Source organism: Mercurialis annua, linkage group LG3 (assembly GCF_937616625.2).
Source record: "Mercurialis annua linkage group LG3, ddMerAnnu1.2, whole genome shotgun sequence".
Classification (NCBI taxonomy): domain Eukaryota; kingdom Viridiplantae; phylum Streptophyta; class Magnoliopsida; order Malpighiales; family Euphorbiaceae; genus Mercurialis; species Mercurialis annua.
The window spans coordinates 67,385,562-67,399,483 of NC_065572.1; the positions used below are offsets into that span (position 1 = coordinate 67,385,562).

The following is a 13,922-nucleotide window of genomic DNA, read 5'->3' on the forward strand; positions in this document are numbered from 1 at the left end:
TTTAAAATCACTCATTCAACCAAATCGTATAAGCAAATTAGTTAAAAGCAATTAAATAAAAATGGAGTAAGTATATGGAGAAGCATCTGAAAGATTGTCTTTTCAAAGAAAGAGAGAAAGTTCAAACACGACAGTATTAATTTAAGGCTCGTCATCTACCTGCTTGTATGTGTAATCTGTTATTGCTTGGTATCATCTGAGCACACCAGGTGTTTGACGAAATGTGTAAGTGAGACAAGATACATGTTCCTTTGATTATTTCCTTCATATTCTCTTGTTCTTCTGTTATTACTGTAATAATACTGGATTTTGAGTTATGCTGGTGGGATACAATTTTGTTTCATTTTCTTGGTAAAAGTAAGTATAGTTGATTTTTCTTTGATGAAGAAATGCTTAGTATATGCTTAATCTTACTGCAGGAAGGGGCTTTTTTGACCAGTTTTTGAAACATTAGGTGTCTTTTTACTCCGGAAACTTGAGGGGGGGGCTTATTTGCTCTTATGCCTAAACAGTAAGGATATGGAGAAGCATCTGAAAGATTGGGGTTATTGATTCTCAGGGTCACCCTACTTTCCAGATATTACAAAATGGTTACCGAACTTTAAAACATAACAAAGTGGTCACTCTACTCAATAATATGTAACAAAATAATTTTCCCGATCATTTTTATCCTATCCTATGTGGCAGCCGGATTTTATTTGTACTCCATATCACTTCCCAAATCAATATTAAAAAAGTTATTTTTCATCCCTCAACTACGTACATAATATTTAAAAAATAATAATTAATTTTTGTTTTAATAATTATGTGCAAAGTTGAGGGGTGAATTGGGGTTTTTTTTTCAAGTAATGTGGCGAGTGAAGTTGGGTGAAAATAAAATCCGGCTGCCACATAATATAAAAATGACCGAAAAAATAATTTTGTTACGTTTTATTGAGTAGAGTGATGATTTTGTTACGTTTTAAAGTTCAATAACCATTTTGTAGTGTTCTAAAAAGTAGAGTGACCCCGAGAATCAATAACCCGGTCAAAGAAAGAGAGAAAGTTCAAACTTCAAACACGGCAGTATTAATCTATTGGAATTTTAAAGAAAGGTCAAACACGACAGTGTAAAGGTTGAATGATGCAACGAAAAGTATTCACTGTCTTAATGGTGTTGGATCCGACAATATCCTTTTTTTGTTTTCAGTTTTTGCAAGTTTCAGAGTCTGATCAGAAAGATGACTTGCAAAAGAATCCTCCTCCGTCGTCTATGGCTTGTGACCTTGTTCTTCTTGTTTATCTCCTCCTGCTCTTTAACTAACGATACACTTTACCAAGGCCATGTGCTTACTGCAAGAGATCGCCTTGTTTCCGAAAACGGGCGCTTCACTTTAGGTTTCTCGGGCAGTTACTTGGTTTTGAACTACACAGCTACTAATCAGAGCATGCTTATTGATCACCCTCTCTGGTTAGCCAACAGCGAAGACCCTGTTCTTGAACATTTTGGAGTTCTTACGCTTGATAATGGAACTGGAGCTTTGAAAGTTGTCCAGAATGACACGAAACAGATTAAAACATTATACGCGGGATCAGGGTCATCCAGGGCAAACAACGTAACAGCCATCCTGCAAAACAATGGAAATTTTGTGTTGAAAGAAGTCAATTCCGGAGCGATATTGTGGCAAAGTTTTGATGATCCGACGGATACGCTTTTGCCGGGAATGAAATTGGGTGTGAACAAAAGGACAGGAAAGAAATGGTTACTTAGGTCATGGCTAAATGAATATAATCCAATACCTGGGGGTTTCACCCTGGAATGGGACCCTATTCAACGCCAGATTATTGTGAAGAGAGCAGGAGTTGAATTTTGGAGCAGTGGGGTATTGACACCTGATAGCAGGTTTGATAACTTTATTCTTTTAGATTCTTTCAATCAAAACTATAATTTCACTCATATATCGGATGAGGAAGAGGATTACATCTTTTATACACTCATTTCCGAAGAACTGACACCTATAGACCGAAGAACTTATTCGAGGTGGTTTCTTGATGACTTGGGGAACATACAAGAAGATGCAGGAAGACCTTTCACTTTAAGTTCTGAAGTCTGTGATGGAAATAGCACGGAGATGGGGTGCAAGAAATGGCAATTTGGGCCGGAGTGCCGTGGAGATGGGGATAAATTTGCCGTATTAGCTGGTAGTTTTAGATCTATGCTGAAAGAATATGAGAATCTCAGCTTCATTGATTGCCAAAACTTATGTTGGCATAATTGTGACTGTACTGGATTCAGGTTCGACTCAAATAGTATTAATTTTAGCTATTGCGCCCTGAATGATGGGCCTTTCTATAACCAAAATTTAAGAGCAGGAGAACTAAACCGCTATATTATCATTCCCGGGCCTCCAAATAAAGGTAAATAATAATCATTCCTTGCCTTCTCCTGTCATAACTTTGCACGAAAACTTCTCTTGAAACTCCAAAACCTTAGATTTATAAACTGTTCTTGTAAAAAGATATTGTGCTGCCATTTTCCATCTGTATTCTTCATTTCACCATTGTTCATTTCCTTGTGGATATCATCATTCTTAACTAATTAATCTACACAGTGGACAGGACATGGATATGGATAGTAACGAGTATAGTGATCGCTCTAATTGCAGCGTTCATGTCCACTTGGCTGTACTTGAGATGGAGGAGACTGAAATTAGAAGGTATTTTTTGCATAACAAGTTTAAATTGAAACATTATTTGTCAAATGCCAAGTCTAAGCTTTTTGAAAATATGGATTTCAACAGAGAAGTTTCTGAAAGAGCTGATGACTGATGATAGAGCAAGGGATATAGATGAGCTTCAGAACAATGGAAACAGAGGCTACAATCTACAAATCTATGATGCTGCAACGATCTCTGCTGCTACTAACAGTTTCTCTTCGGGCAACAAACTTGGAGAAGGTGGTTTTGGACCTGTCTACAAGGTAAATTTCATTCAGGCTATATAACTATGAGATGCTAACTTGTTAAGTCCTATTGTTTTATTTATGAGTCCTACATTTCGGTTTTTTGTTTTCGAATCCTAAGGTTAGGTGTTCCCCTTCCGAATCCTACAGTTAGGAGTTTTCTTCTGAATCCTATGATGAGGTGTTTCATTTCCATTTTCAAAAATTCTTCTAACTCTACATTTATAATCTACTTCTCTGTTTCCCATTTTGGAGTATTCATTTCGGTGTGGCACAGAATAGATATTTAAAGAAACAACGAACTAAAACAACTTGTCTATGAAAATTGAATCAGGGAAGATTAAGCAAAGGACAAGAAATAGCAGTAAAGAGGCTGTCAAGTGAATCAGGACAAGGACTAGTGGAATTCAAAAATGAGCTCATACTCATTGCTAAATTGCAGCATATGAATCTTGTAAGACTTCTAGGTTTCTGCATCCAAGGGGAAGACAAAATGTTGGTGTACGAGTATATGCCTAATAAAAGCTTGGATTTTTTCATCTTCGGAGGTATGGCGTACAGATTATTACAAAATCAATTAAACTATATTTAGTATGCTGATTGCATGTTTTTCTTTAACTTGTGGTTTTGAATATTTACAGACGAATCAAGGAGAGAAATGTTGGATTGGAGCAAGAGATTGAACATCATTGATGGCATAGCTCAAGGTCTGGTTTACCTCCATAAGTATTCAAGGTTGAGAATTGTCCATAGAGATCTCAAAGCAAGTAACATCTTACTTGACAAAGACATGGTCCCAAAAATATCTGATTTTGGTCTCGCAAGATACTTCAGACAAAATGAATTTGAAGCAAATACATGTACACTTGTTGGAACCCGGTATGTCAAAATTCTACGCTTCAAACAGAACTGAAATGAACTGAATTTTATTATTTTTTAAATCAGAACCAAACTGATTTTTACAAAATGTTTTGCGCACTCTTAGTTGGCTACAATAGTTGACATCTTTGATTAGCAAGCTTGTTTAAACTCGGACTAACTAAATTAACCACATACTTCAAATTTGTCTAGTGGCTACATGTCTCCAGAATATCTCATGGATGGAGTCTTCTCTGTAAAGTCTGATGTTTACAGTTTTGGAGTGTTATTGTTAGAGATCATAAGTGGGAAGAAAAATCACAATACATATCACCATGACCGTCCGCTCAACCTTGTGGGTTATGTAAGTCTACTTAATCTTTAAATCCAAGTGCAAGTTTTTTTTGTCGTGTTACTGAGTTATGTATGTGTTTCAGGCATGGGAATTATGGAAAGACAACTGTTTACTGGAAATACTTGACCCGAGTTTAAGAAATTCAGCTTCTAAAGATCAAGTTCGGAGATGTATTAATATAGGGCTGCTATGTGTGGAGCAGAGTCCGTTAGACCGACCCATCATGTCAGATGTTTTGTCCATGTTAACAAGGGATGTTCAACAATTGCCAACACCGAAACAGCCAGCATTTTACATAGGAGAACACGTTGCTGCAATCAACCAAAGCGAAAGAGACATGAAATTCCAATCAATTAATTACTTGTCGATTTCTGGTATGGATGGAAGATGAATGACCTGATAATTGATTATGTTGAATTAGGCCTGTTTGGCTTGAATGATTAGCTGAAGTTAAAAATGTAACGAAATTTGATAGTCCTGACTCCTGTGTTGTTGATTAACTGTTATTGCATATGCAGCAATATAGATGTATAAGTTGCAGAAATTTTTAAAACCAAAAGGCTGATGAATGACCAAATGTAGTAAAATTGCAAGTGCCATAATTACTTAATTGTAGGCGCCTTCTCTATAACATTACAATAGCAGATATGGTGTTAATAAATGTGGGTTACATATACAATAAATTCAGAAGAAGATAAAGAAGGTGCATAATCACAGATAAGCTGCCAGATTTTCTGTGTATAGTCTGAAGTAGCAATAATGAAGTCGACACTATCCACCTACGTTATCGAGCTTCATAGCGTTCAAAATAGGCAACAAAGGCAAGATAAACGTGAGAAAATATAGCCGAAATATAGGAGTAATTCTACTACTATTATTATCACAGGTGCAGCTACATGAAGAGGAATTTCTAACTCAAGCCAATGCTGGAACCTGTTTCATGAGAAACAAAACCAAGAACAATAAGAAGACATATAAACATCCTTCAAACAGGGGTGCAATAGTGGAGTTGAAACAATGTTAAATTCGAACTTGTTGAGATTAAAAGCAAGTCCATTATGTATATTTTTCAAACAAAGAACCAGCCAATAATAACAGTGTGATATTCAACAAGAGTTCGATAAGTTAGGAATGTTAGAAGCATTCTTTTATAATTATAATATTTTATAAGGGCTAATCTTTTTTAAATACCAAACTAATTTTGGGGATTTTGTCAGTTATAGCCAAACTTTTCAAAATCGTAAGAATTAGCCTATTTTGAGATAGGGTGATGCTATCCGGATAGAATCTATGCGGATAGAATGCCCTTTTTTATTTATTTAATTATTTAATTAAATATATATTACTAGTTTAACCTTTTGTATCTATTTTTACCACCGTTAATTCTAATCACTTTAATATTTACTTTTAATAATTTAAATATCATTACAACTAATCTTTCTTCTAACTACTTTTTAAATTAAGTTTTAGTTATATTTAAATAATTTTATGTCAGTAATCAAATATTTTTTATTTTTTATAGTAATTATATGTTTTCCATAGTAATTTATGTTTCAAAATTTATCATTCTTAAAATATTTACTCCAGAACCAGTTGAAGAAATCCTAGAAAAAAATTCTAACAAAAATAATCTTTAAGATGGAAAATCCACGGGATATCAACGTATGCCTTTAAGGTTTGCAGAGTTTGTTGAAATCATGTTATATCACTTGCAACAAAATCAATTTCTATTTATTTATTAATAAAATATGCTCTTGCAAATTACATCTGCATGCCCTTTTTTTATTTTTTTTACATATGACAAGTTAAAACATTTCAATATTATGTATAATCAATCTTAATTTTTTTTCATATTTTTGTTATAATTTTAAAATTGGTTAAATTTTATCATTTTATATAAAAATTAAATAAAATTATAAACTATTTAGCATATTTTTAAATTTCATAAATTATTACAATTTAACAAAAAAAATTATAATCCATACCACCAAATGAAAATTGTATCAATCAATGTTGATATAATATTGTACTTAATATAAGGGGTTGTCACGATCCAATTTCATGAATCGTGACCGGCGCTAGGGTATGAATATGCTTGTACCAAAACGCATAGCAAGTCTCGCGGAAAACAAACAAACATATAAACCTGGAAAAACACTGCTCGGGGGCAAACGAGACTCCAAACTAAGTTTAGCAATTTATATCACAGTTCTAATATAAATAACTTAAATATCTGAAATGCTTCACAACATGCCTTATATATAATAAAAATATAATTCAGAATAAACATGCCAATAATAAACAATCGAACAGATCGACAATCTCAAAGTGCAATAACCAAAATAATATATAAACCAAGTTTAAAACCCTTAAATCAAAACATTTTATACTAATATAATATGATTATGGAAAACAGTATTTAAATGATCTCAGCGTAAGTATGACATAGCATACTGATAAACCCAGAGTGGATGCATACTGATAAACCCAGAGTGGACGAGAACAGATCCTTGTCACATACCAGCGTAAGCAAGATTTTAGTCTGCCGATCTCAAAGTACTTACCGGTGCACACAGTCTCGATACAAGCCTATCGAGTAGCTCGTTTCAGTCCAGATCCATAATCGCTTAAAACAATTCAAAAATATTTATAATACTAAAATATGATGCGGTACGTAATAAAGCGGTAAATAGCAGTACAAACTCGCTGCTTGCTTATCCACGTGAAACTTGGCAAACAGCTAACCCTGCGTAGACTCCGAAGCACGAGCAGTCGACATGTCTAAAATAATAAATAAGTTAATATCCGAACAACCCTTAGCTCTAAGATACTAGACACCATATAGGACTAACACAATTAAAATAATACAAATTACTGATTATTATTGTCTCGTCCAACTAATCTAAAAAAATAAAAATTCAATGATAGAAATAATGGCACATCATTAAATTGACGAATAGAAAAGGAGCAAATTACTATGAAGCCCCTCCATGCATTGGCTGTGCCATGTCATATTTATAACAAGCCAATGAGTATTTGCGATAGAGATTTTTTTTTTAATCTTTAAAAATTCCACATAACTAGCGCACAATTGATTCGTTGCATGACTGACATGACGTAAAATTTGTATTGTATAGTTTTCTTGAAAATCAAACAATATGACCTTTCACTTTTTTTTCGTCAACACTTGAGAGTCAATTAATTTGCAAACCTAAGGGACTAAATCGTTGACAGAAATAAAAATGGGAGACCATTTTAAAAAAAAATAGTTTTTTGACGAGGTTGACTAACTCCAAAATGGATGGAAAGACTAACTCGTTGATGGAAACAAAAGTGAGGAACATATTATTTGATTTTCAAACAGAAGGGACAAAGTATAAAGTATGACATACATGGAGAGGCCTCATAGTAATTTACACTAAACAATTGACTTTCCGGTCCAACTAGTCTAACAATTTGAATTTAGTCCAATAGACTGGACCGGCGATAATTTAACCTAACAACACAAATTGAACCGTGGTTGAAACAATGATTCAACAGGTTGGAATGGCAGTGGAACCATGACCGAATCCAACATTCAATTAAGTAAAACTATCAGTCAGACTGGTAAACGGGAAGTCAGTGGGCACACCGGTTTGATTTTTAAAGCACCATATTATATTAATTGTTTTTTTACTACTCCTTCCGCCTTGAATTGGTGAGTTGCCTTATTAATTTTAATTTTCCAAATTTAAATTCACCTTCAATTTTGGATAAACAATTTAAAATTAAAAATCTTATTTACCCTAAACAAATAAGTATAGTTAAAAATGGCTTAATTACTTCATATTTCAATATAAAAAAAATGTATGTTCAACACTATATTAGTCAAACCGAATTAAATCAAAACAGAATCGATATCAAATTTTGGTTAATCCATTAACATAATTAATTAAACACAATTAAGTGAGTTTTTTTATACATTAATCGAAATTTTTTATTCCTTTTAAATTTGTATATTGTAAGTATATCCCACCCTATATATGTTAATTGTTTTTATATAATTGGAAAAGGGGACGCGCTTGTGTGAGTAATTGAACCCCACGTCCTTAGCAGTTTGTTGCCCAGCACTTATACCATTTGAGTTACAGCTCGTTCATAATTATTATAATTAGTTATTTGTTATAAATATTAACCGTAAAATTTATTTTCCTATTATAAGAAAATCTGATTGTATCTACTATATATACTGCTAATTACTTAAATATATGTTAAAACATGTAGATTTATTGATCTTAATTATAATTAATCAACTAATTTGATGTTTAATTTGTAAAAAAAAATATTTTTAGAATTGGACGGAACCGGCCCATTTCTAGACGGCCTAAAACCGTCCAAAACTTGTTTTTTTTTTCTTCGCTAAAAAAACTTGTTATTTTTATGTTTAATTTATTATAACATGTTCAATTTTTTAAAATTAAATTACTTAATATTAAATTAATAATTTGAAAGATAATTCATAAAATATAATATAGTCAATTTTTATAATATTTATCATTAGACTTTAATGTAAATGCAGCATTTTCATTGACAAAAATATTTACAATTTAATAAATTAAGATTTACACCCAATGGTATTATTTTATACAAGCTTTTAATTTGAAATTGGTTTAACAGTGGGCTCTATGAGATAAACCGATTGTCAAACCAGCAAAGCAAACTTTAGTTGCCAATCTGATTATGATTTGCACCAGTGACGTTATTAATAGTAGAGGTGGCAAATGGGTGGGTTTGGTGGGTATGAGTTAGGTTTAAATGGGTAGGGTTATAAATGGGTAATTTACCCATTTATGACCCGTTTTAATTTTATATGGGTACCCATACCCATGTAACCCTATATGACCCTAACCCACCCATTAACCCACTTTATATGTGTAATGTTAGAAATTGTATCATTAAAGAAAATGTTAGAAATTGACTTTTTAAAATTTAATTGTACATTTTGTTAGAAAAAAAGTATTTTCCGACAAAAAAAAGTATTTCCTGGGAAAAAAATATTTTCCGAAAAAAAAAATTCTGGAAAATAATATTTTCCGAAAAAAAAATTTCCTGGGAAAAAAATATTTTCCGAAAAAAATATTTTCTGAAAAAAATATTTTCTGAAAAAAAAAATATTTTCTGGAAAATAATATTTTCCGAAAAAAAATATTTTCCGGAAAAAAAAATATTTTCTGGAAAATAATATTTTCCGAAAAAAAAAATATTTTCCGAAAAAAAAATTCTGGAAAATAATATTTTCCGGGAAAAAAAATTTCTGGAAAAAATATATTTTCGAAAACAATATTTTTCGAAAAAAAATATTTTCCGAAAAAAAATATTTTCTGAAAAAAAAAATATTTTCTGGAAAAAAAATTATTTTGGTTCTTTATGACTTTTAAATATTAATTTTAAAATTTAAAATTTATTTGATATTCTAAAAAAATTCAAATACTCTAAAATTGACATGTGTCATTCAATTAATTTTGTCTATTAAATCATTATGGGTAGAGTGTGGGTACCCATGTCAAACCCTTTTATAACCCTTATTTTAATGGGTAGGAAGATTTTTACCCATTTACTACCCATTTAACATATAACTACCCTTTTATAACCCATACCCTTTATATAATGGGTGGGTATGGGTGGGTAAATGGGTATGGGTGAAAATTGCCACCTCTAATTAATAGTGAAGAAAATCAAATATTTACTCATCAATTCAAAAAATTATTAGCAATGAAAATTATTATGTGGTAAATAAATAAATTATGATTGATCTCTAACTAATTTTTAACTTATCATATATTTTATTTTGATTATACCAACTAATTTGAAATGATTATGCTTATCTTATTCTATTTTATTTAAATATAAATTTTTTTTATTTACTGAAAGTTATATTTGTCTTTTAATTTTTACTTTTAGTTAAAACTACTTAAATAACCTTCAAATATTTTTAAAAAGGACCAAAATGGGTCTCTCTATCCGGATAGATTCTATCCGGATAGCTTTTTCCTTTGAGATATTCAGAATTTTTTCTAGCCATTTTTTGAATTTAACCCTAAATTTTTACATACAAGATTAGCTTAAATGACTAGAAAAGATTTTGGGGAGTAAAAATTTATCCACCGTCTTTAAAACAGGGTATTATAGTCTTTGTAATAGTTATTGTTTTGGTGTAGAAGGAAAAATATGTAGCTTATCAAATACTATCTGTTAATATCATCTAAAATTAAAATATGTGAGATAATTTAGCATTTGATTCGGTAGTTAATTCTGAAATAGGAAGGAAATCTTTAGTCCTTAGGATTTAAAATCCTAAAACAAGTTAGGAATCCACCGCCTCACTTAGAAGAATTTGAAGAAACTACAAACACTACTTACTCAACTCTATAAATACAACTCAGTCGCAAGGCCATTCATCAATTTGCTTCATTTGTTTCTAAAATACAGAGCAAATTGTAGTGGAGAGAAATCAAGAATCAAAGAATGGTTTACATAGAAAGAAGTACGGAGAAGGATCTGATAGATTTGTTCGAAGTAGCATTGTTTGCATCCAAAGGAGTCGGAAAAAGGGATGAACGTCGATGCCGGCGTGCACTAACTCGCATAAAGGAGTACCCTCATCATCATATTTCTGCGCAGTTTCTTCTCTGCAACAAAATCGCCACAGGCATTATGTCTGTAATATCCCGTATTTTTTTAAATTTTTCAGAGGGTTTTTCGGTATTTTTCCGGGCCTTTATGATTTTTATGGTTCGATTTAAGGTTGGTTCACGGTCCGGTTCAATTTTGGGTTTGGTTCTCGGTTCCCTTGGGTCTTGGTTCAACCAAATGGTTGAACCAAGAAGGAAACCCAGGTCTCGTAAGAGACCTGGGAATTTCACGCACAGTCTCGTACGAGACTGTGCCTGTCCCGTACGGGACTGTGCAAAATATGCACTGGTCTCGTACGAGACTAGCATGTCTCGTACGAGACCCAGCTTGTTTTTCTTAAGGGCAGTTTCGCCCTTTCACGAACCCCACTTCCAACTCGTTTTCGACCTACTTCCTATCGTTATATAAAAACGCTTTCTAAACGAAACATCTAGATCACACTGCAAACAAACTCTAGCCGCTTTTCGTTTGTTCATTAGCTGCGTATTGAATCCGTAATCATCCTCCAAAGATCGCTGTTCGGTAAGTCTTCTAAATTCTTGATTCCAGTTTTCGGTTTTGAACGGCTTTACGTAATTCTTATCGTTCTCCCTCGTTTGTTGATGAAAATCAGAACCGTTTGATCTCAGACGTTCTAGACTCACGTACCTACGATTCCCTATCTCGTTTTCGTTTGACGGTACGTAAATTAAGCTCGTTTTAATTGCCGTACGGTTAACCGCTTTGAGTGTATATTCTGTTCTTGATTTCTTGTTAAGTTACTGCCGAATCCCTTATTTGCTTTGGTCATGATTTTGTTGCATTATAGAATCATAAATCACTCTTGAATGGTTAGTTGTTATTGAATTAAAACGTTGTTTTGATGATGGGTTAATGGAACTAAATCTCGGCTCCATGAACGTGTTTTTCCCCCGACTACCACTGTTATGTGGTTTATGATTTTGAGTCATTATAAGTTAGGATTAGTGATATGAATTGAATTGTAAAGTTTGGTTAATGGGTTGTGTTTTGAAAGTTAAAATCTTGTTTAAAGAATCATTACAGTAGCATGAGTATGGTGTTGATGAAAGCTTTCATGGTAGGCGGGATGGGTTCTGTTTGAATCAATAAGGGTGGTCAATTACCTTGTTTGGTCACCAAAGATGTGTGGTTAAATCAACTAAATCCCTAAGTTAGATTTTTAGCATTTATTTGACAATAACTTTTACAATGATTTGGTTTGATTCGTAAACTTATAAGTAATAATTGTTGGAAATAAAAGATAATAAAAGTACTCGGAAAATTATTTTGGGCTTCGAGATTTAAAGTGGCAAAAGTACAATTTGGCCCTAAACGTTCTAAAACTTATTTAAAATTTAGTATTTTGATTTATAACGTTATATTTTGTATTAATTATAAATAAAAGTAATTAATTTGATTTTTGGAAATCAAATTGGCTAAAGTACAATTTAGTCCCTAATTGGCAAAAGTACAATTTGGTCCCTAATTGGTTAAAGTGCAAATTGGTCCCTGAACTTTTATTTGACTTATTTAACTAAGTTTTTGGGATTGTAACTTGGGTTACTTGAAATTGAAGTTATTGAGTTCCGCTTTTAAAACGGTTTATTATTTTATGAAATTATTTTATAAATATAAACTCGGGTTTATATTTGATAAACATTTTGATCGGGTTAGACTTGGGTCACCCGACAAGTGGGGTTAGCTTGGTAGTTAATGATAGCTCGGCTAACCCACTATTTGGAAATTAATCATTATTTAAAGTTTATTAAATAATATTTTTAAATTGGAATTTAAGCGAGAACTCAATAGACTTGTTTTAATTGGGCTTTTTACCTAATGGGTATTTTTTTGGTGTATTCTGGCTTGTTTATTTCCGACGTGTTAATTGTGCTAGTCCTATGTGGTGTCTAGTACTCTCTAGAGTTAGGATCTGTTTTTAATAAATATTTTATTTGTCTAGACCCGTCTACTGTTCGTGCTTCTGAGGCGAACCAGGATTAGTGCTTGCCGGTATTTCACGTGGATTAGCAAGCAGTGAGTTTGTACTTACTATTTACCGCTTTATTAAGTAAATTGTTATTTTAATATATAAACATATATTATATATTTTTCGAACTGTTTTTATATTATGGCTCCTAGTTGGAACGTGCTATCTAATGGGCTTCATTAGAACTGCGTGCGCACCGGTATTGATCTGGGTAAGGTATATATGGAAATGTGGTAACTCGGTGTGAGCGTAGCTCTCGGGACCAGGTAGAGTAACTCGGTGTAGCTCAGCTCTCGGGACTCTGGTTTAAGTGTGGTTAGTGGTAACTCGGTGTAGCTCAGCTCTCGGGACCAGACCTATTGGATTATGTTATATTTAGAATTGTGGATTAGGATTCCAACTATTATCCGTAATATCGTTATTAAATGTTTTAAATAGTTTTAAAGGTTTTCACTTGATAAATGTAAATAGTGGTATAGACTCATCTCAGTATATCTGACCCCGTTGTTTTCCCAATTTTTCCCAGGGTTATGATCTGAGAGAGTCTGGTGATCTCCGCATTTACTTTTCCTCGGAGGTTCCATTTATTTTAGTAGAACTATAAAACTATTTTATTCTTAGACCGCAGTAGTTGATTAGACGTCTTTATTATTATTATAGTTGATTGTCGGACTGGTCTGACTAGTTATATTGCTCTGGCATGTTATATGTTTATTTCAGATTATTTATGTTATGCCTATTTTCAGACTCAGAATCGGATAAGCATGTTATATTAATTATTGAATATTATAACTGCTAGATTTAGGCTGAAGTCTCGGTTGCCCCGAGCATTGGTTTTCTGCAGGTTTAATTGAATTGTATGTTATAAGGAAGGCTAGCTACGGGTTTTGGTACTACATTACCCATACCCTAGCGCCGGTCGCGATTCATGAAAATGGGTCGTGACAATGTCAATGAGATCACACCCTTGCAACAAAATCCAGAGGCTGTCTCGTCAGATAGTTGCCATGTGGAAGAACACGTTCTCTCATGAACCAACTCCCATCGCCCACAAACCTGTAAATTTCAGAACAGCAAAACTAGCAAGAAAATTCCAACGTGCAACTATT

At 32.8% G+C, this 13,922-nt stretch overlaps 1 protein-coding gene and 1 long non-coding RNA gene across 2 annotated transcripts; both read left to right on the forward strand.

Moving 5' to 3' along the window:
• The first annotated feature begins 20 nt into the window (after window positions 1-20).
• On the forward strand, window positions 21-4,764 carry LOC126674996 (G-type lectin S-receptor-like serine/threonine-protein kinase CES101). Its single transcript, XM_050369558.2, has 8 exons — window positions 21-225; window positions 420-2,397; window positions 2,592-2,696; window positions 2,781-2,959; window positions 3,276-3,489; window positions 3,583-3,820; window positions 4,013-4,163; window positions 4,237-4,764. Exons 2-8 carry the CDS (start codon window positions 1,221-1,223, stop codon window positions 4,543-4,545), a joined length of 2,373 nt encoding a protein of 790 aa, XP_050225515.1. The 5' UTR covers window positions 21-225; window positions 420-1,220; the 3' UTR covers window positions 4,546-4,764.
• Window positions 4,765-12,743: 7,979 nt separating this feature from the next.
• On the forward strand, window positions 12,744-13,611 carry LOC126671027 (uncharacterized). Its single transcript, XR_007638901.2, has 2 exons — window positions 12,744-12,860; window positions 13,340-13,611. It is a non-coding gene; the product is annotated as an uncharacterized LOC126671027 (long non-coding RNA).
• Window positions 13,612-13,922: the final 311 nt, after the last annotated feature.

Coding starts and splice junctions, on each gene's coding strand:
- LOC126674996 (XM_050369558.2), top strand. CDS start 1,221: ATGACTTGCAAAAGAATCCTCCTCCGTCGTCTATGGCTTGTGACCTTG. Junction 2,398..2,591: donor TCCCGGGCCTCCAAATAAAG/GTAAATAATAAT, acceptor TAATCTACACAG/TGGACAGGACATGGATATGG. Junction 3,821..4,012: donor TGTACACTTGTTGGAACCCG/GTATGTCAAAAT, acceptor AAATTTGTCTAG/TGGCTACATGTCTCCAGAAT.